Genomic DNA, 21,715 nt, shown 5'->3' with positions numbered 1-21,715 from the left:
AACAGCCACACCCACCACCATGACCAACCACCATAAAAAGAGGCGCACCCACCTCGACCACCACCAACGTTCGAAGAGAATGCTTGAGGAGAAGGTGGAAGAGGATCTGGAGGAGAAGAGGGGAAACGGGAAACTGGAAACTGAGAAGTGTAACCCCAATTTCTAACCTAATTTCACAATGTCACCAAAGACACTCAAATGTCCTCTTTTCAGAAATTTTAATTGGACCCCACAATACAAATAAAATATTATTTTCTTTGCCATGTCTACGGTTGTATGCTGAAGCAACAAATTTGAGATTGTTCAAATATAAGGACTCTTTTGAACCACACCAGATACATGCTTTGGACCCATTTACTTCAGCGGGGAAAGTTGTTTTCTTTAGAAGCTATTGGAAACCCTGAAAAGCTTAGGTACTGTGACAATTAAATATCACAATTTCATATTAATTAGGGTGTGTTCTAGAATGTCTACATTTATAAGCTATGTCAACTTGGGACTTGGGTTTGCTTTCCCTTACTTTGTACGTTATACTTTTAGGCAAATATACAATGAAGAATGCATTTGTGAAGATGAGTGAAAGTAAAGAAGTGTATGTAATAGGCTTCCTTCTCTTACTCTTGCTGAAAGAGAGAGCCAAGTTGGCATGTTTGTATCCCAGAAAAGAAATGCAAAATTTTACTCGCAAAAAACACGCAGAAAATAAAAGAATAAACACAGAAATCAAAATGTTTTTTTAATTTAAAACTTTCTTTGTTTCTTATAAGTGATTTACGAAGAAAGTTTTAAATATATATATATATATATATATATTTATAATTTACTTTCTTATTTTTTTCTATTTTAAACTCAAATAATTTTTATTTAAAATAAAATTACATAATTAAATATAATATAATATAATATAATAAAAATAAAATGATAAATATATTTATGTTATAAAAATATATAATAACTAATAGTTATTATAAAATTATAATTATGAATAGTAATAAATAAATAAAACTAGTATAATAAAAAAAAAATTATAAAAAATAAAGATAAAGTTAATAATGTTATTTAATATAAGAATAAGTTTTTATTAAATATTTAAATATTTTTTATCAAATTTATATCATTTTTTACCTTTTCAAAGTTAGTTCTAATATATTACCAAAAATAATATTTAAAAATCACTGAAAATAATATTTTAAATAAAAATAATTATAATTTATAGATAAATTAATTAAATTATCTTTTAATAATTTTTAAATATAAGGATAATTTTAGAAATTTATATTTTTATCAACTTAAAAAATATAATTTTAATTATATCCATCAATCATTCATAAACTTTCAAAAATTTCCTTATACTTTCTAATCTTATTTTAATCCAAAAACTTTATTTTCTTCACACTTCCTTTACAAATCATTTCAAATCCACTATCTCAAATTCACTTCCTAATCCAAACAAAACATAAGTATATTGTATTAGAATATACAACTTTATCATCTCTCATTATAAAAAAACAAATTCTTTCTCCACTCTCATACATCTTTTTTACCTTCATATTAAGTGTGAAAAATTCAATTTTAAATTTTTTAAATTTTTAAATAACTTTAGTATCCCACACCCATTACTTCTCTTCTAGTTACATACCTCCCTTCTAGTCACAATATTTTCATTCTTTTTATGACATTTGAAAGAACAATTCCATCATTTGAGTGTAAAAGAGTTGATAAAAGATTCATTGTATTTAACGTTCAACCAAGAAAAGATATTTTTTTTTTGGTTATCTACTCCATTTTTGCACATTAGTTATTTTTTACCACTACAAGAAACCATTACCAAATTGATTGTTCTCTCTTTTTTTCTTTCTCTTGTCTCCTTCCTCTTTTTACACAATAAATAGATCCTAGTCAATATAACTTGAATCTCTATATTAAATTAAAACTAAAATGAACAGAGAAGTAAGAAGAATTAGAAATGACACTGTATACATTCCAAAACTGAAGAGTTTCTTGATAGAAAAAATAAATGAGTTGCTTGAAGTATAAAGATATTAATTTTACATGAGAAAGTGATAGCTTTTAAGATATTTAGTACAGTAACCCATGCTTACACACTTCTCTTCACATTCATTGCTGGTGCGGTAGTTCCATATCCTACCTGCCACCCAATGCACATGATGCATTGATTCCATGTACGTAACGTTGTAAAACGAAATACTTGGAAAGTGAATGAGTGATTGATGCGTAAACAAATGATGGGAAAGATGAAGAGAAGATCTTTTGTGCATGTAAACATGACAAAACAACTACCATTCAATAAGTGAATGTTTTACACATAATCGACTCATGAACAATGTACATAACTAATTCAGCCACTGGCATAGATCCGACCAATCATACGCTTGTCTTGAAATGCTGCAGCATTTGGAATAAATCTATTTGCAGAGAACCACAGTGAAATTGTTTTTTTTCTCTTTTTCTTTTGGAGATCTGTACAAATACTGAACTGATATTAGCTGTCAGGAGAACAAGGCTACACAATGACTCTTGGCCTATAAATGCTATGATTCGTTCTTGCTTATGAGTGTGGGTGTAACTGAGACAACACCAATGAGAAATAAGGTAGCAACTGAGTTGAAATCATAGAGATCCCCCATGGATTTTAACTCTCCAAGAGCTAACCCAGCCTGCATAAGAAAACGAGAAACTTAAATACAATCAGAGACAATTGAAATATTTTTTTCAAGATACTACAGTTCAATAAATAAAAATACAAAAACTCATAATAAAAATGTATATGATTGATTCATTAGGATAATAGGGACCTTTTCAAGAGAGAAGGACACAAAATTATTCAACATGTTGAGTATTAAACATCAACTTTATTTCAGTTTCTAAATGGGGGAGCATTCACAATTTGCAAAAATTGAAGTGTAAAATCAAATAATAAGAATGACTTGTGTTATTTGTACAATCTGTACAACATTCTCTATCTCATAGAATCACATCATTAATACATTTCACTCTTCTTTGTCCTCTTTTTGTTTAGCTGTTGTAATATTTATTGTACAAATAACAATTTTGGTAGGCTACATACCTTAACAGTGACATAAGCAGCAGGAATCAGTCCAATAACAGTTGCCAAGAAGAAGATATGATACGGCACATCCACAATAGGTGATGCAAAATTAATAAATGTGTTGGGTAGGGTTGGAGTCAATCTCAGAAAAAGCATGTAATTCAACAAACTCTTTCTTCTTCTAGCCACCTGTGGATTCATACAAAAAGCTTTTTATGTTCCATGTGTAGATTGGATCAAAACCAATGTGGTGGGAAGTTGAAACAAACCTGAGTCTGGAAGAATTTCAACTTTTCAGGCCAGAGGGAGGAGAGAATTGGACGTCCAATCATTTTAGATAGGAAGTAGCATGAAGAAGCTCCTGCTGTGGCAGTGAACACAACCAGAGCCACTCCTTTAAAGACTCCAAAGAGCGCTCCAGCAAGCAATGACATGAACACAGTCCCTGGAATCATGAAAGTCTGCATGAAAATATATACCACGCAGTACCCCACCAAGACTTGTGCAGTGTAGTCACTTGTATAGCTCTCAAGGTTATCTCTACAAAAATAATTAAAAGGTACATAAAGCTTTGCACAGTTTATATTATTATCAACTTCCCGTTCTACATTCAGGATTCACTACATTCCCTTTTCTGCCCAAGCACAAACATTTTAAACAAATAGGAGAGTTATATACTATCCACACATGGAAATGAAATGCAAGTCAATAGACTATCTCAAAGCATAGTAGATTCAATCATTTAGCCTGCTGCCACTGCAGACCAAACGATTGAGAAAACATAAATGGGTTTGTGTCAGGTAATATTTCCTTCTCCAGTTAACCACCTCAAGTGTCGGTATTTAAGGTTAGGCTCAACCATATATGCATGACTTGTGGTCAACCTATGACGATCTGACCCTGTGCCTCCAAGTTACAAGGCGTCAACAAATACGACCATAACTTTGCACCAAGGCTCATCCTAAGTCAAATACAATGGAACCATAAGAAAACATATATCTTCATCTCAGTCAAAGCCCCACCGCTGAAGAGTTGGTCGGGGTTGCAACTATTTTTTTATTTATTTAAAGATGGAAAACAAGCTTATCAAAAAGAAGAAAGATGATAACAAGTTAGAACCTAGGACTAACTGCAAACTTCACCAAAGTGTCATCAACGGAACCCTACTATAATAGCACGTGAACCTTCGACCAATATATACTCGCAACTTGCAAGATGCGAGCTTGTTGACTCAAAGCACAACCCTCTATTAATTTATTAACAATAACAAACCTAATATTCTCATATACTGACTCCAAGCTGCGGGATCCCCCGAGACCCAAACACCCTTTTCAGATCTGCTTTTCAAAGGGATAAAATAGAGAAAAGGAAGAGAGAAAAAAATAAAACAGCCTAATCCTGTTTACTCAGAATCCTTATAAACATCATTCTCAAATGGAAAATGATACAAATGATATTTGAGAATCCATGGAGTTGAAAATGATATAAATGATATTTGACAATCCATGGACTTGTTGTGGGTTGTAAATATATCATTACCCTTCTCAAATCACGATTTTAATCATGATTTGACCGATATCACTGCTCCGGGTCAGATCTTTTCATCGGAATAAACCCGATTTGACAATTAGAACGTTCATTTAAACAACAAAAGTTGGAACAAATTAACTGTCGTCAAATTAATAAAAATCGCATCTTGCACTGGAAAGAAACACCTAATAAGAAAACAGAGAAGAAAGAGAACCCAACAACGAAAACGAGGTAAGGGTTGGTCTTTTTTTTTGTTTTTCAATATTTACTTTTAAAATAACAGAAAGGGGAATGTTGGATAGAACATTACCGGAGGAGTTGAAGGTCTTGGAGGGTGCGGGGTAGCTTCAGAAAGCTATAATCGGAATCGGGCATGGTGAGGTACACACCGATTAGACCCAAAGCGAAAATCAAAGCCACCGTTGAAGCCACCGTGGTTTCCCAAAAGCTCAACGGAAACTTGGACGGCGATGCCACAGGTTGCTTCACCACCGTGTTTGCACCTTCCATCTCCTTGTCTCTCTTTCCTTCTCTTCCCTGCCTTATCTTGAGGAGAGAAAGAGAAAGACAAGAGTTTCACAGAGACAAAGAATATTGGTGGTTGGAGGAGTATATGTATATCAAAGTAACCAATCAACTAACTCAATTTTTATTCATATTTTTATAACAGAAGAAAAAAACAGATTCACACACAATTTATTATACATTTTTTCTTGCAAAAAAAACACATTATTATCCGATTTTATTTTAATTTGCACACAAATAGTTTTTTACCTTGTCAATATAATAAATGTTATTTTTAATTATTGAAAAATTCTTTAAGAATAATAAAACTAAACATATTGAAAATCATAAATTATAAGAGATAAAAATTAAAAAACTATGAACATTTTAATAAACCAAAACACTCTAACTGAATAACAATATATTATAATATCCTCATTAAAAAATATTCTAATTTAAATATTTATGTATAGAAATATAATAAGTATTGAATAGGTTTTATATTCTGAACTTAAAATGAATTTCTATTTGAAATATTATTAAATCCAAATTAGTTACGTGAAAATATAAATTCAAACACTTGATAAATATAGTTTTGTTAGGCTTAGTATTTTAAAATTTTCCAATTAATTTTATTTTAGAAATAATATTTTCTTTTAAATTATTTTGTTTATGAAAGGTTTTGGATAAGGGTGAAATTTGAAAAAGGTTTTCTATTTCAAAATAACCAACAGAGTTATTGGTTAGAACGTATCTGTATCTCTCAAAAAAAATATTTAATTCATTAATTGAATAATAATGGTAACTTGGTAAGTTATAATAAAAAAGAATAGAGATTGATACTATGCAAGTGAATGGCGTGGGTGTGGGTCCCACAGAACGGCCCAAATACTTAACCCCACATGCTACTGTTGAATCTTTTGTTGTTGGAGTGGAACATGGTACTTGTTTGTTTATTAAAATTGTGAGGTGAAGTGCCACGCAATAAGCACGTGGGAGGGTGAACATGAAGGAGGAGAAGGCGACGTCGTATTGTAGGGAAGTTAATCATTGACGAACGTCCAATGCGGTATCAAGAATGTGGCATTCGAGTGCTTCACGTAACACCCCTCTCTTCTCCGTTACGTTGTTTTCTGCTTTGTCGTTTCTCATTGCACTGTGTATTTCCTTTTTCTTTCTCAAACCAAGGCTTTTGTCGTTTTTTCCCTTTATGGTAGTCAAACTTATATATTCTAAAGCATAATTACTTTAAAAAAAATTATTATTTTGATATGTTTAATAATTTTACACATTATTTAAAAATTTAAAGTTGATAATAGTTAATATTTTTTTTAATCCATTTAACTATTTTTTAAGGATAATATCATAATAAAATTTTAAATTTTAAAGTGAATAATATTTTGAATGTGTACATAATGTTATATCAAACAATACTTTTAGACATGATAATTAACTATAGTAATGTGATCTCAAACAATAATTTTAGATGTGGTAATTAATTATATAAAAAATAAAGAAAAATTAAAATGAATTATTATGAGCTAAAATTAAGTTATATATAATTTCTAAATCAGAATTAAAAATAAGTATAGATGAAATGTTTACAATATTATTTTCTTAAAAAAAATTAGACAATTATATATTAGCATTTTGGAAAAGTTTGTTTTATTTTGAATATATATTAGTTTAACTATAAATTAGTTTATTTTAAAACAAAATTTTTTATATTAGATATCACTATGTAACATCCCAGCTGACACCTCAAATAACAATAATTTATTATTGTATGAAAAAATTATTATTAAAAAAAATAAAAATAAAAAATAAAAATATATGAAAAATTAAACCAAAATTCATATATTAAAAAAAAAAAACGTAATTATAAATTAATTTTACTATACCCAAAATTTTGTCTTTTTTTTTCTCTTGAAAAGTCTATCCCATAGAGACAAAAATACTAATAATTTATAACGCGATAAATAAATAATATTTGATTTTTTTGTTGAAAGATGTGTTTATATTTTTTACGTGTTGGAATATAATTAACTAAAAAATTGTATGTAAAAAGTATGTTTGTTAAAAAGTATTTTTTTTGAATTGGATAATTTTTCTTTGATCCATTTAGCTCGCGGTGACTGACTTTATACTTATTTTAGGAAATAATAATTCTATTGTAGAAAAATAAAATTATTATAGTAAATTTTTAAAAAGCATTTTACTAAGATATGTTTATGTATTATAACTTATATACCAAAACTACATTTGAAATTAAAATTTGTTTTATTAATATCACTTAAATTTTAAAAATCCATTTATTTTATTTAAAATTATTTTAAAATATTTCACCTTTATAAAAACATAATAAAATGAGTTATTAGTCTAACATAAAGTTAAATCAAACTTAAAAATGACCGTCTATTTAGCATGAGTTCAATCAAATAAAAAAATATTCAATAGGTGTTCCATAAAACTCTGGTTCATTTAATATTATCTTTAGAGTATAATTATTAAGTTTGATTTAGATACACTAGTAATGTAACTGTTTATATTGTTACATAATTGAAAAAATCTATATATAATTTAAACTTATTTGGTATAATATTCTAAAATTACCTACAACCAAAAATTCAGTTGTATAATATTTTATAATTGTATAACAATAAAGTAAATTGTTTTAAGAAACTTTAAAAATTGGTAAAAAAAATGGGACTTTAACAAAGAAGTTATTTGCTTTTGCTTGTCGTATGGATCATTCAACTAATAGATTGATTGGACTCTGCAAATTTTAGGTCCAATATTTATTTACAGTCATTAAAAAGCATAAGAAGCAGTTAGAAGTTTTCATTAATACATAATAAATTAAGCATATATCACAGAAAAGTAAAACGTTTACATCCTTACCAAAAACAATATATATAAAGCACGCACAAAGTTCAAAAATACAAAGAATAATAGCACAAATAAATTGTAAAATTAAAATAAGATAAATGAATAAATATATTATAGATTTCACTGAGGATGCTCATTGTCGTTTATTTGGCTACAAGCTTACCTTTTCATTTTGGTTCAATTATATTTATTGGGTATAAATTATGAATAAATAATCGGCTTATTTTATTGTTCACTTTTCCATGGGTGTTGGGTCAAGTTGAATAAAGTCTTCTCATGTAATAAATAAATAAGGTAGATAAGTATTTTTATATTCGGTTGCATAATATATCATATAAATTATTATATAAATATGAGGTGTATTTTTAGTTTAAATCATAATAAATAAATTCACTATAAAGTTAATGTGGAGTGTATTACTAAAATTGATTTAAGGTTTCATGTTAAGGTGAGATAAAGTATTTGTTAAGAAACTAAATGTAATAGTGATAACAAATTATATACAAAGTTTCTTTTACTGATTATAATTATTACAAATCTAAATTTATAATATTTTTATTAAACTAGTATTGTATTTTTCCTGTTACTTAAAGATCTTAAATAATTCTATATATTTTTACATTACCCATTAAAAGTCATACAAACTATTTATAAAGGATCATTCAAACTTAAACTTATATACATATATACGATTACATATAGATGTATATAAGTTATCCATCCTAATAGACAGTCTGTAAAAGGTTATACAAAAAGGCACTGGTCATGCATACATCATGTTATGCATCTCATCTTTAATCATATGTTTTCCAGAGTCTATATAATTAATCTCACATTTTATACATCAGATATCACAACATATATAAAAACATACAACATACATAACATTATCTCATTTTCAGCATATCATTGTTCGAGAGAACTTCTCTTGCTTAAACAATCTATTAATATATAAACATAGCATGACCCATTTCGCTTGAGCGACACACCTATCGCTTGAGTGAAATGTAATAAGAGAACAAACATATTCTTAGATCCATTTTGCTCTAACAACCATCTTATCACTTGAACGGCCCAATCAACCAAAATTAACTTCCATATAACTTTCAACAATCCAACTAACCAAAATTAATTTCCATAAACTTAATCCAAGACTAGTGACACATATGAGAAAAGAAAAAAAAATATTAAAAACTTATATAAAATCGATTATACTCACCAAAATTAAATTTTGCTCGGTTCAAAACATTTTATACTTCTTTAATGATGTGTTTTTGAAAGAAAAGATGTATAACTAAATATTTTTGAAATGAAAAATTTAAAATAAACTAAAAAATAAATGTTAAACTTTTATTTATAAACTTTATTTCTAGTTTCTCTGTAATATACTATATAAAAAGTATTATGAATCTTACATATATCAACTTGTTTATTTTATTTATTTGCAATTTTTATATAGACTGATATACTCCCTTCAAATTTTGAAAACTATATAAAGTATATAAATAAGATTTGTAAAATTCAAGATGTATAGGATAATATGACAAATTATATGGTATAAAAAAGGAACTTTATGCCTGTTTTTCTAAGAAGATTTTCTATTTAGGTATTTTTTTTTATTAATAATTAAATGGAATATCAATTTTTATAAATGATGGAACAAATATGCCATATGCCATAATTTTGTTTATCCCATGGTACATCAGTTAAACCTAGTATATCTTTCATATTTGTTAATTAGGGTTAAGGATTGTCCTGTAATTTCAGATGGAATAAATAAAGTTTGCTTCATTTACTATGATTGGGTCAGGGTAATGATAATAATAAAAACATGTATCGGAAGACGCGCTCAATGATATCAATGTTTGTTTGATTTAGTGGTTAAAAGAAACAACGATGCAACATAAAGTGCATTATGGTCTACTAGGAAAAGAAGAAAAGAAGAAAGAAAATTATGAGTTTGTCTTTCAAGATAACTACTATTTATATCTATATTTTTAAATTGCAAAACTTTTGAAGAAAGTGTAAAATATATTTTTGGCATCTTTAATTTTTTTTTAAAAATTGATTTTAGTCTCAAAAAATTGTATACAATTTTTATTAGGTTTAATTGATTTTTAGGTTTTCATAAATTAGACTATTTTTAATGAGTATATATTAATTTAGTAACATTTATGAACTATAAAATATACTTTAAAAATAATAAAGTATGTATAGAATATTTATTTTTTTGTCTAAAATTAATGTATTGTAAATAAGGAGAATGATATTTTCTTTAACAAATGCATTAATTTAATTTGTATACTCAAACACTTAGATGATGTGAAGTAACTAGAACTACATCTTCTCCAATTAGTTACTTATATCAATTAACTAAAAAATAACATCATCTTAGATTATTTATACAATTAAGATTACACTATAATCTCAAGAATAAAGTCTTATTCAAGCGTTAAGAAAATTGGCAAGAATAATTTAAATCCATGAATATGTATTGACATTTCTCGATATATACTATTCATTAATTGTATATTTATTATTTTTATTCATACCCGTTTACATGAGTACTGGAGTATTTTTACACTTTCTTCTCATCTTTACATATATACTATAAAGTAATCATATATGTGATAATCCCAAATAAATAAATAAATTGAAGAAGATAAATTCTTGTAAGACCATCTTTATTTTAGTAAAAATAATAATTTTCTAAAGTTTTATATTGAAAATAAATTTCATAAAAGATTTGTCTTAAACATTCTAAAATGATTTAGCCACCCTAATTTATAATTGAACCTTCCTGAATTTAAAAAAATTATTTAACTTTTCGTGTGATTTTAGATTATCTATTTTGGAACAATATTTCCAAAAATTTCAAAACATGATTTATGGAACAAAATTTGTGGAACATTATTTTCAGAACACGATTTTAAGAACAAATTTTCTAAAACATAAGTAATATGCATTATGGAATAAGTTTTCTCCGATAGAATTTTTAGAAAAAACTTTCTCAAACATATAATATACTTTCTAAAACAAACTTCCATAATATAAGAGATATGTTTTGGAATAAGATTTTGATAACATATATAATATCTATATATAATACCTCCTTGAACCACTTTTACATAATAAACCTTCCAACAGTAGAGAACAAATGTGTAATTGGAATGAAACGACAATGGTGACAACGCGGCAATGGTGATCTGGTGTAATAGGGAAGAGTATTTTAGTCTTATTAATGTTATTATAGAATGCAGATAATAATATTGGGTGGAGAAAGAAAAGGCTTTGTTATATGGGTTAAGAAAAAGGTTTCCTATAGTCTTTGGATTTTTTGGCCAACCATATCTAATTTTGATTTATGGGTTGCGAATGAATAAGACTATTTCTTCTTGCACCTCCATATATTTTTTTCACACCTCGATAATCTTTTTTATTTAAAAAAAATATCCTTCTGTAACATTTCGGATTACGTAATTCAGAAGTTCTTTTAAAAATTTGTAATTAACGTCCAAATCATATAATATAGAAGTTTTTTTTTTCAGATGCATGATTAATTTTCGGATTATGTAATTCAGAAGTCTTTTTAGCTTCCAAATTATGTAATCCAGAAGTCTTTATTCAGATGTGTGTCCAGATTACATAATCTAAAAACTACTCTATAAGAGTGACAAAAAAAGATAAAAATGTATTTTCACATTTTGTATGTGATAGGTGGAGAAAGAAACAATAATGAATAATGAGTCTCAGGTTAGTCTATTATCACCTATCTGTAATGTTTTAAATTTATTATATATTATAAATCATTCATAATTTGACTTAATTAAAAAAGAAACTAATATTGATGGAATAACATATTATTATTAAAAGTCATTAATGGTTCAAGTATAATTAAGTTAATTATAGTAATCAACATCATTCCACTCTTATTATACCTATACTTTTCACATCATAGGATAGGACCAGGAGTATGGGAAATGGCAACTTGTACGACCAATGGAAAGCACCTCTTCCTATATTCGCATATGCTAATGTAGGTTGGTCCTTTCGTGTCTTTAAAGTCATCTTATATATATATATATATATATATATATATATATATTTTAAATCTGAACTTAAATTCAATTATTTTTAATAATTATATATATATATATTTTTTTTTTAAATTTTAAAATGTTGACCTAGGTACATTGTTGATAGGTACATTGTTGATGAGCATGAATAATGTTTTGTATGGACGAGATTGAGTTGTTTGAAAAGAAACCAAACTTCGAAATTTCAAGACTTAAAAAATTTAGGGAGTGAAAAAAAATGAAAAGGGTATATATTTAAATTAAAAGAATTTATGTGAAAAGTGAATATTTATTATTATTTAATGTTTTTCATATTAATTATTATTATTATAATATAAAAACAAATTTTTTTTCTCACTATTGAGCACTAATTTTTCTCTTTCCATTTTTCCACATATTTAACTGCATGTTACTTACAACAAATCATTATCATTCACTTAGGTATTCTCTTTTCCATGTTTATAAACAGTAAACTCATGGATGGAAACGGAACATAAAAATACTGATATTTAATATTTAACTTATGTTAGTAAGATGAGAAGATAATCAAATTAAATAAGAACTCTCTCATTAAATACAGAACGTAAGAGTAATTATATTAATAAAACTAAATTATTAATTTGTTTAAACATTAATATAGCCTATTTTTTATTTTTAAAAGGTATATTTTTAAAATATACAAATAGCGCATCATCCATAACGATAAGGAAAACAAAGATCATATACATAAACATGTCCCGTATTATCTTAGTTCCAGTTTTATCTATTTCCTGCTACCAAACACCAACAAAACAAAATCTTATCAAGCTTTGACTTTGACAATCAAGAAGCATAGATTGTCCTCTTAGAACAGTGATACAATCTCTCCCGAACTAACACGCGCTTCTATGCCCGAGTCCACATAGCGTCCCAAACAAAAATTGACACATGTATTAAATCTTCTTTCAAATTCACCCGGCCATTTTATCACCTCACTCTCACAGCACTGAGCCTAGTCTAAGCTATATATATGTACTCACCACTTGCTCATCACTTGCTCTCCACTTTACCTCTCTTCTCTTCTCCTTTCATCATTGTACACTTTGCAATTTCGGGTTTCACTGAACGACGTTTGAGTCAAAAGTGCGCCGCAACAAAACCCTAATTCAAGTATTCACTAAAACCTAATTTAATTATTCACCAAAACGTCGCAATGACAGAGGAAAAACCGTTCCGGGTAGGGTACGCCTTGTTGATGAAGAAGCAAAGCAGCTTTATCCAAGACTCGCTCGTGAATCTTGCAAGATCCCGAGGGATAGACCTGGTCCCGATCGACCCGAATCGGAACCTAACCGATCAAGGTCCATTCCATTGTGTCCTCCACAAGCTCTACGGCGATGATTGGAGGAATCAGCTGAACGAGTTTACGGCGAATTACCCAAATGCCGTCGTTTTAGACTCGCCGGAATCGATTGAGAGACTCCACAACCGGATTTCGATGCTGCAGGTCGTGCCGGATTTGAAAATCAACAACCAGACATGGACTGTCGGGATTCCGAAGCAGATTGTGATAAACGAGAAGACGAACTGTTCGACCGGCGGATCTGGAAGGTGTTGAAGTTTCCAGTGATAGCGAAGCCTCTGGTGGCTGACGGCAGCGCGAAGTCGCACAAAATGGCGCTGGTTTACAACCAAGAAGGTTTGAATTCTGTGAAGCCTCCAGTGGTGGTGCAGGAGTTCGTTAACCACGGTGGCGTGATCTTCAAGGTGTATGTGGTTGGGGAGAGCGTGAGGTGCGTGAAGCGTAAGTCGCTGCCGGACATGGGAGAGGAAGAGTTGATGAGGGTTTCAGAAGATTTATGGGCGTTTTCGCAGGTTTCGAATTTGGCAAGGGACGAAAGAATCGACGATAGGTATTATAAGAGGATGCATTTGGATAATGCTGAAATGCCTTCCCTAAACTTCCTTACTCAGATAGCTGGAGAGTTAAGACGTGTGATGAAGCTGAATCTGTTTAATTTCGATGTTATTAAGGATTCTCAACTCAAAAATCATTATCTTATTGTTGATATCAATTACTTCCCTGGGTATGCGAAAATGCCTGGTTATGAAACTGTTTTCACTGACTTTTTGTGTAATGTGTTGTGGAACAAACAACAAAGAGGTGTGTGAAAGATGCAATGAGAGTTGTGAGACTGGTTATGGTGATAGGGATGAGGGTGCCATAAGTTTCTCTTTATCCGGAAAACAAGAGACTTCTTTACAATTATGAAAATATAGTGTTCATTATGTTTAACCTCCTCTTTATTAATATATGTGTATTCGGATATTCCTAACAGGTGTTTCTCAAGAAATTGTGTTTCCACCAAATATTATTATAGGTTTTAAAATGGTAGAAATTTAAATTATCTTTATTTAATATTTACTTTTTAAAATATTGTATTTTTTTTATCAGCATTTAAAATATTGTATTTACATTAATTTGTTAATTTCAAGACGGCACACTTTAATTCCTATTATATGTAAAAAATATTTATAAATATATTTTAAATTTTAATGGTGGACTTTATAAAATAAAACAATTTTGAAATATTCAATAATACAGAAAAAAATTATAATATCAGATAATATTTAGTAACAATCGAAGTATAAGGTAATATAGGTCAAACTTAGTCTAATATTTTAATCCAATTGAATTAAATTTAATCAGTTCAACTTATTTTTATTTAGTAGTGCAACTATAATTAATTTGATTCACCAGGTTTAATAATTTTAAATAAATCACCTTTTATTAAGAAAAAAAATAAACATTTTTAATAATAGTAAAATAAAGAACCCACAATACTTATATGACAATATAAATGATAATCATGTGATAAAATATAAAATTAATTTTGATATAAGAAATAAGTTAAATATATTCAAGTTTTTTTTCCTTTCTGGAAACTCTTTTATTTCTACCTCATTGATGCCTTAATTTTATTATGTATTTTTTTTATAATAATTTTCTTATTCAGCTATATAATTAATAGCATCATTGAAGAAGGATTTGTCTTCCTGACCTGAGGTTTCTAGAAAAGGTTGAAGAGTTGGCACACAGTATGATGAAACTGATGAAACAGTGGATAACGACAAGCCAATTAAGATTTAATGTCTTTGAGATTCGCACTCTCTATTCATGCTTAACAGCTCACAGGTTGTCTCTGTGTGTATGTCTCTCTGTCTCTCTTGTGTGTCTATGTGTGCCATCCTGCCATAGCTTTTCTGAGGTTGGCTGATCGTTGCGGTGTTCTACGATTCCTGACTAATTCACTGTGCCATATAAATGGAATACAGCAGTTTTCCTATTCTAACTTGTGCATTTGAAAACAGATGTGTGTCATAATGTAAAATTTTCAACATGTATTCAATGTGATATAAAAAAAACATAGTTTTGAATCAGTTTTTACAAGTTAGAAGGGATGAGAATATTAGTTTACTATAAAATATAAAGAAAGTGGGTATTTATTTCAAAATTAGAAAAATAATATTATTATTATTATCATTTAATATAATTTTAAGATAAGTACATATTTTTTATTTTTAACACTAAAAAAATTAAATATTAATGTTTTAAAACAAAATATAATTAATCATTTATATTGAATAAGTTAGTTATTATTTTATAAATTAAAAATTATTAATATTTAAAATAATTTTTATTATTAATACAAATTTATAAAATATTTAAAGTAATTTAAGATTTTAGTTTTTAACTATTTTAAATTCTAAATTAATCTAGAGATTAATTTAAAATTTAAAATAATTAATAACATAATTAATATTATATATATTTTAAAAAATATTTTATAAATTTTTATTATTTATAAATATTTATAATTTTTTAATATATAAAATAAACTTAACTTAATTTATAATGATTATAATTATTTTTTATTTTTAAATTAGATGATAAGTAATAATTTTTTTAAAATATAAATTTTGATAGTCAGTAAGGATGTTGGATGGATAAAAAGATGGGATGGTTTTGAGTGTCCATTTATTTATGTTTCCTATCTATCATTTAATTAGGCTATTTTGTATATATTCTTTAGACATTGTACACGGTAAGAATTATAATTTTAATATTAGATTTTACACGGAATAGAAAATGATTTTTTTTAGCATTTCTAATTTCAGTTACTTACTATAAGTTTATAAATAAAAAACATTGTTTTAATATAAATCTTAACATATATAAATTACTCGACTTTAAAGAAAATTAGTTATAAATTTAACAAAATTAATTTATATAAATAATTTTTTTATTTTTTTACATTATTAAAAAATTATTAAATAGAAATTAATTTTAGAAACTAAAAATAATTAGTTACTATATCAACTAAATTAGGTGTTATTTTATAGATAGATTTTTTTTTATCTAATTAGTTTCTAAATTGATAACTAATTAACTATCAACTAAAATAAAATATTATCGGCTAACACAAGGTCGTTACATAATAAAAATAAATAAATTTTTTAATAACTTTATATTTTTTAACTCATTAAAAATACTTTAAAATTATTTGTGTCTCTTAAGAGTTGGCTAAGTCAATTCTAATAGTATCCATTTTAGATTGATGTTTTTGTTTAGATGCTAACTTATTATTTTCTAGTAAAATACAAAGTCAGATGTAAGTTTCATTTTCAATTTTTAACCACCTGAAATCCTGTCTATGTGACACACACGCACTGCACGCGCACACACACGCGCGCGCGCGCACACACACACACACACATATATATATACACTCACACAAATATAAAGGTAAAATATCCATTTGTGATCTACCATTCATGAAGGGTGATCTCGAAAAAGGCATATGTCATGTATACATCATGTCATACATCTCAACATTAATCATATACCTTATGACCAAACCTCATATACATGTATACCAACATATATACTCGTATGTAAGTGATTCAACTAGGATCCATTACCCACAAAGGACCAACCAAGAGGGAAAATGTCATGCATATCTACATTAATCATATATAATTGCTTGAGTGACAACTTTGTCGTTTGAGTGAAATACTTCAAGAGTAACACTCTCTTTTGGATTATTCTCACTTTAACAACTACCTCACCACTTCAAGGTAAATCATTTGAGATCTATAACCAATTTCTAAGAGATAAACATGTTGGGAAAAACGGGTAATTTTCCCACTAAAACAAAACCCTAACAGAGCTACCCGACAAATAATATTGAATAAATAAAGCGGAATAATAAAAGAGATAAAGAGGAAAAAACACACCCGAAAATTGTTAACGGAGTTCGGCCTGTTTAGCCTAATCTCCGAGCACAGCAAAAACAACTCCCTTTTATTATTATGAGAGAAGATATTACAAATTGGGATATATAACAGTGAAGGAGGAAAGTTTAATTTATAACCCTCAAACCTCCTTCCCAAACAATGAACCCACCGATGTGGGACTTGGGATTAAGCCAAAATCAACAAATCTCCACCTTGACTTAATTTCAAGTCCCACCTAAAACAAATCTTCTCAAAACATAACAAAAACAAACTTTACAGTGCTTCAAATTTGCACCTCCGGGCGCCAACTTCAAATGTGCAAAATATTAACCAAGTCTAAACAATGTTCAAACTTGGCCCTTGTATCCACCTTGCCTTGTAGCAAACATCTTCTTTATTAGAAAATTCTTCTTTCTTTGCAAATACCCATTTGCACCCAATTGCCTTCTTACCTTTTGGTAATTGTGCCAACTTCCACGTCTTGTTCTTCTTCAAAGACTGCATCTCCTCTTCCATCGCACCTGCCCAATTACCAATCTCTGAACTCATAATGGCTTCTGGGTAAGTGGATGGAATGTCATCAACAACTGGAAGTGCATAGGCAACCATATCCATGAAACGAGCAGGCTTCTGAATATCTCGTCTCTGTCTTCTAACTGCAATTGGCGCTGATTGCTGTTGAGATTCTTGGGTAGGAACCTCTTCCTCATCTGACTCTTCTTCTGCCATAGGAGAGTCACTTGTGGTATTTCGTGTTGGGATCACCACTGTCTGCTCAAACTCCACCTGCTTCCGAACACACTCCACCTGTTGCAGAGTACTATCAGCTCCTTCTGGATTTACCTTCTTTAACATGGAAGATTCATCAAAGGTAACATCCCTGCTGATAATCGTCTTCTTTGCCTCTTGATAAGTGTCTAATTTCAGTAATATTTCATATTAAAATATAGGCACTTATGAGGATTTATTGCTAATTTACATATAAAATAATCCCTAATTTATGAATTTATACCTTTTTACATTTTTTATGATCTTTATTTGAATAAGAGTATTTTATTTCCAAATTTGGTGTTAATTGCAGATTTATAAGGAATATTGGAGATTTGGATTAAAGATGAATGATTTGAGCTAAAAAGATAAAGATAGAAGGTCCCAGAATGGAAAAGATGCAAAGAAAGATTGGGCCTTTTTTATGTTTTATCATTTAGCCCATTAGCGCGACACAATAAACAACCTAACCCTAGAAAACTAGGATAAGTAGAGGGCTAGAGGCTCAACCTTAGGGTGCCAGATTGAGAGGAAAACACCATAGAGTGAATTGTAACCCAATTGGGAGAATGGAAGGTGATAGAAGTATGCGTAGCTAATTCTACCCTTTGGGATTGGGAGTAATCTGTTCAAACTCTTATGTATTGAGGTGATATTTTATATATTAATATTCAGTTCTTGATTGATTATTGGTATTGTTGTTTTACTTTTAATTCTCCGTGACAAATTGAGAATCTTAAATCTGACCGGGAGGTATTTTTAGGGTTCGGACCTAAACAACAATACTTAACATATTTGAGTGCTAGGAATAGACTTGAAATGTTAATTGCTATTAAACGTCTGAGCTTCGTTCTAAGTTGTTCTTATAAGTATGCGAGGGATCGATAGTTAGGGAACATTCTTAAGGATTTTATATGCGAGGAATCGATATAAATGATTTTTATACGGGCATCAATTTCAATTAAAGAACTTAATATTAACATGCTAATCAAAATACATGAGAGTGAGAGAGATGAAACTTAATCCCAATTTTTCCAATTGAAGCAACTAATTCTTTGTTTGTTTTCTTATTGATCAGTGCCAACATAATCACTTCACACTCTTTTTTATTGTTTTGTTGTTATATTTAGCGAATATTGTACTCGATGATTAACTGTTCTTTGTGGGATCGATATCCGTCCTTAGGGACAATTATTACTTCTGACAAACGCGGTGCACTTGCCGTAAAAAGTCATCAAGTTTTTGGCGCCGTTGCTGGGGACAGGTTTGATTTGTTGAGTATAATTTCCTAAATATTGTGAATATACTAACTATTTTATTTTTTTTATGTGAATAATTTTTTTTAGTTTTTATTTTTTTTAATTTGAATATTTTTGTAAATATTTTGTTTTTCTTTTTAGATGTGAATAATTTTGTTTTTTTGTTTTCTAGATTTTTTTATTATTTTGTAAAGATTTCTCATGACAGAAAACACAGTCATCTTTGGCAACGGCTCGACCTTTAGACTTAGACATCCCTCTTCTCTCCTTTGTTTGGCTTTGCTGACGACCTCTTGCCACCAATGCTTCTTCTGATGTCGTTGATTTGGTTTTCATCTTATCCTGCTTTCTCAATTCATGACTATATAAAGCAGAACAAACAGCATCTAACGACACATTCTCCTTCCCGTGAAGGAGCGTAGTCTCCAAATGTTCAAATTCACCAGGAAGAGATGATAACAACATCAAAGCCAAATCCTCATCCTCAAACTTCACATCTAAATTCAACAGGTCTGCTACTAATTGATTAAACATAGTGATGTGTGCATTCATAGTAGTACCTTGTTGGTAGTCAAATCGGAACAACCTTTTCTTCATCAGGAGCTTGTTCTGACCACTCTTCTTCAGAAACTTGTCCTCCAATGCCTTCCACAGTTTGTGTGCAGAAGTCTCATTTTTTACAGCGTACTTCTGCTCTCTGGACAGGCAGGATCGAATAGTTCCGCATGCCAACCGGTTGATGATGCTCCAATCTTTCTCCTCTACCTCTTTTGGTTTCTCTCCTTCAATAGCAATATCAAGACCCTGCTGAAAAAGAGAGTCCAAGACCTCTCCTTGCCACATGCCAAAATGTCCAGTGCCATCAAATATTTCCACCGCCAATTTCAAGGTGGACACCGGGAACCTCGCCCATGATGAAGAGGAGCCCGACACTCTGGATACATCCTTGGCTTCTTCTTCTTGATTTGCCATTACAAACTCAAAATATAATATTCAATATTACAAATAATTTCAAACAACTCAAGGTGAACCTTTGGCTCTTGATACCACTTGTTGGGAAAAACGGGTAATTTTCCCACTAAAACAAAACCCTAACAGAGCTACCCGACAAATAATATTGAATAAATAAAGCGGAATAATAAAAGAGATAAAGAGGAAAAAACACACCCGAAAATTGTTAACGGAGTTCGGCCTGTTTAGCCAAATCTCCGAGCACAGCAAAAACAACTCCCTTTTATTATTATGAGAGAAGATATTACAAATTGGGATATATAACAGTGAAGGAGGAAAGTTTAATTTATAACCCTCAAACCTCCTTCCCAAACAATGAACCCACCGATGTGGGACTTGGGATTAAGCCAAAATCAACAAAACAATCATTTGAGATTTATAACCAATTCCTAATAGAGAAACAAACGTGGAAGACAATCCAACAAGTTCCAAAAAATTCATTTTATTTTTATTTTTTTTATTAGCAAAGAATAAATAAAATAAAATGAGACACTTCAGGGGTGTCCCAACCCTTATACAAAAAATCCAAAACAAGTTTCCTAGTACCCTACCAACTAAGGATCCAACATACACTACACTACAAACCAAAATAATAAACCAGATCAAGAAATAGAAACCCAACAAATACAATTACATCTACCCACTAAAGAGATCACACCCTCAATATAGGACATACATTCAACAACTAAACAAGATCTTTGCCAGCAGGCTGAAGTGCCATAACCCAGTGCCAAACTCAACAAACCGATCCTACTAAAAGGAAACGTAAACCAGAAATGACCCACCAAAGAGATCACACCCTCAATACAGGACATAACATCCAACAACTAAGCAATATCTTTGCAACAGGCTGAAGTGCGCCAAATAACCAAGTGCCAACATCAACAAACTGATCTTACAATGAGGATACATAACCAGAAATAACCTAAAAAAAGCACACAACAACTTCCGGAACTGGACAGATCAATAAGCTCATACACCATAAAGATTCCAACACCAGACCGAAAAGCATAAATCAAATACACTTTCCATTACCACAGTCCAAGAACAAAATCATCAACCCGACCCTGCCATGTAGAAAAAACCAAGAAAACCTGCACAAACACACCATGCCTTCCAAACTTGGACAAAAAATTAAACAAGAAACACCAAATATCAATCTTTCAAATACCTCATACAACATTGAGGTTCCAAACACCAATCTGAGTAAGAAAAATTAGCCACACTTTCCTTTTTCGTGACCCAAGACCAAGTCTTCCTTTGTATCATAGTAAAAACCTCCACTAGGTCTACACGCCCATTCTAAAAAACAACCCTATTCCTATGATTCC

The 21,715-nt window shown here is 29.5% G+C and overlaps 1 protein-coding gene and 1 pseudogene across 1 annotated transcript; one reads left to right on the top strand and one right to left on the bottom strand.

Moving 5' to 3' along the window:
- Positions 1-1,960: 1,960 nt before the first annotated feature.
- LOC137811252 (uncharacterized membrane protein At4g09580) lies at positions 1,961-5,268 on the bottom strand. The gene is made up of 4 exons (XM_068612923.1): positions 4,911-5,268; positions 3,340-3,610; positions 3,089-3,259; positions 1,961-2,678 (listed from the first exon to the last, which is right to left on the bottom strand). The coding sequence occupies exons 1-4, from the start codon at positions 5,108-5,110 to the stop codon at positions 2,553-2,555; spliced, it is 768 nt and encodes a 255-aa protein (XP_068469024.1). The 5' UTR covers positions 5,111-5,268; the 3' UTR covers positions 1,961-2,552.
- Positions 5,269-13,058: 7,790 nt separating this feature from the next.
- On the top strand, positions 13,059-14,340 carry LOC137809680 (inositol-tetrakisphosphate 1-kinase 1-like; annotated as a pseudogene).
- Positions 14,341-21,715: the final 7,375 nt, after the last annotated feature.

The sequence above is a fragment of the Phaseolus vulgaris genome, chromosome 2, assembly GCF_000499845.2.
Source record: "Phaseolus vulgaris cultivar G19833 chromosome 2, P. vulgaris v2.0, whole genome shotgun sequence".
Classification (NCBI taxonomy): domain Eukaryota; kingdom Viridiplantae; phylum Streptophyta; class Magnoliopsida; order Fabales; family Fabaceae; genus Phaseolus; species Phaseolus vulgaris.
The sequence above is the reverse complement of the archived record's forward strand: the minus strand, read 5'-3'. Positions and strand labels throughout refer to the sequence as shown.

Coding starts and splice junctions, on each gene's coding strand:
- LOC137811252 (XM_068612923.1), bottom strand. CDS start 5,110: ATGGAAGGTGCAAACACGGTGGTGAAGCAACCTGTGGCATCGCCGTCC. Junction 3,260..3,339: donor TGAAATTCTTCCAGACTCAG/GTTTGTTTCAAC, acceptor ATGAATCCACAG/GTGGCTAGAAGAAGAAAGAG. Junction 2,679..3,088: donor CTGCTTATGTCACTGTTAAG/GTATGTAGCCTA, acceptor TTTCTTATGCAG/GCTGGGTTAGCTCTTGGAGA.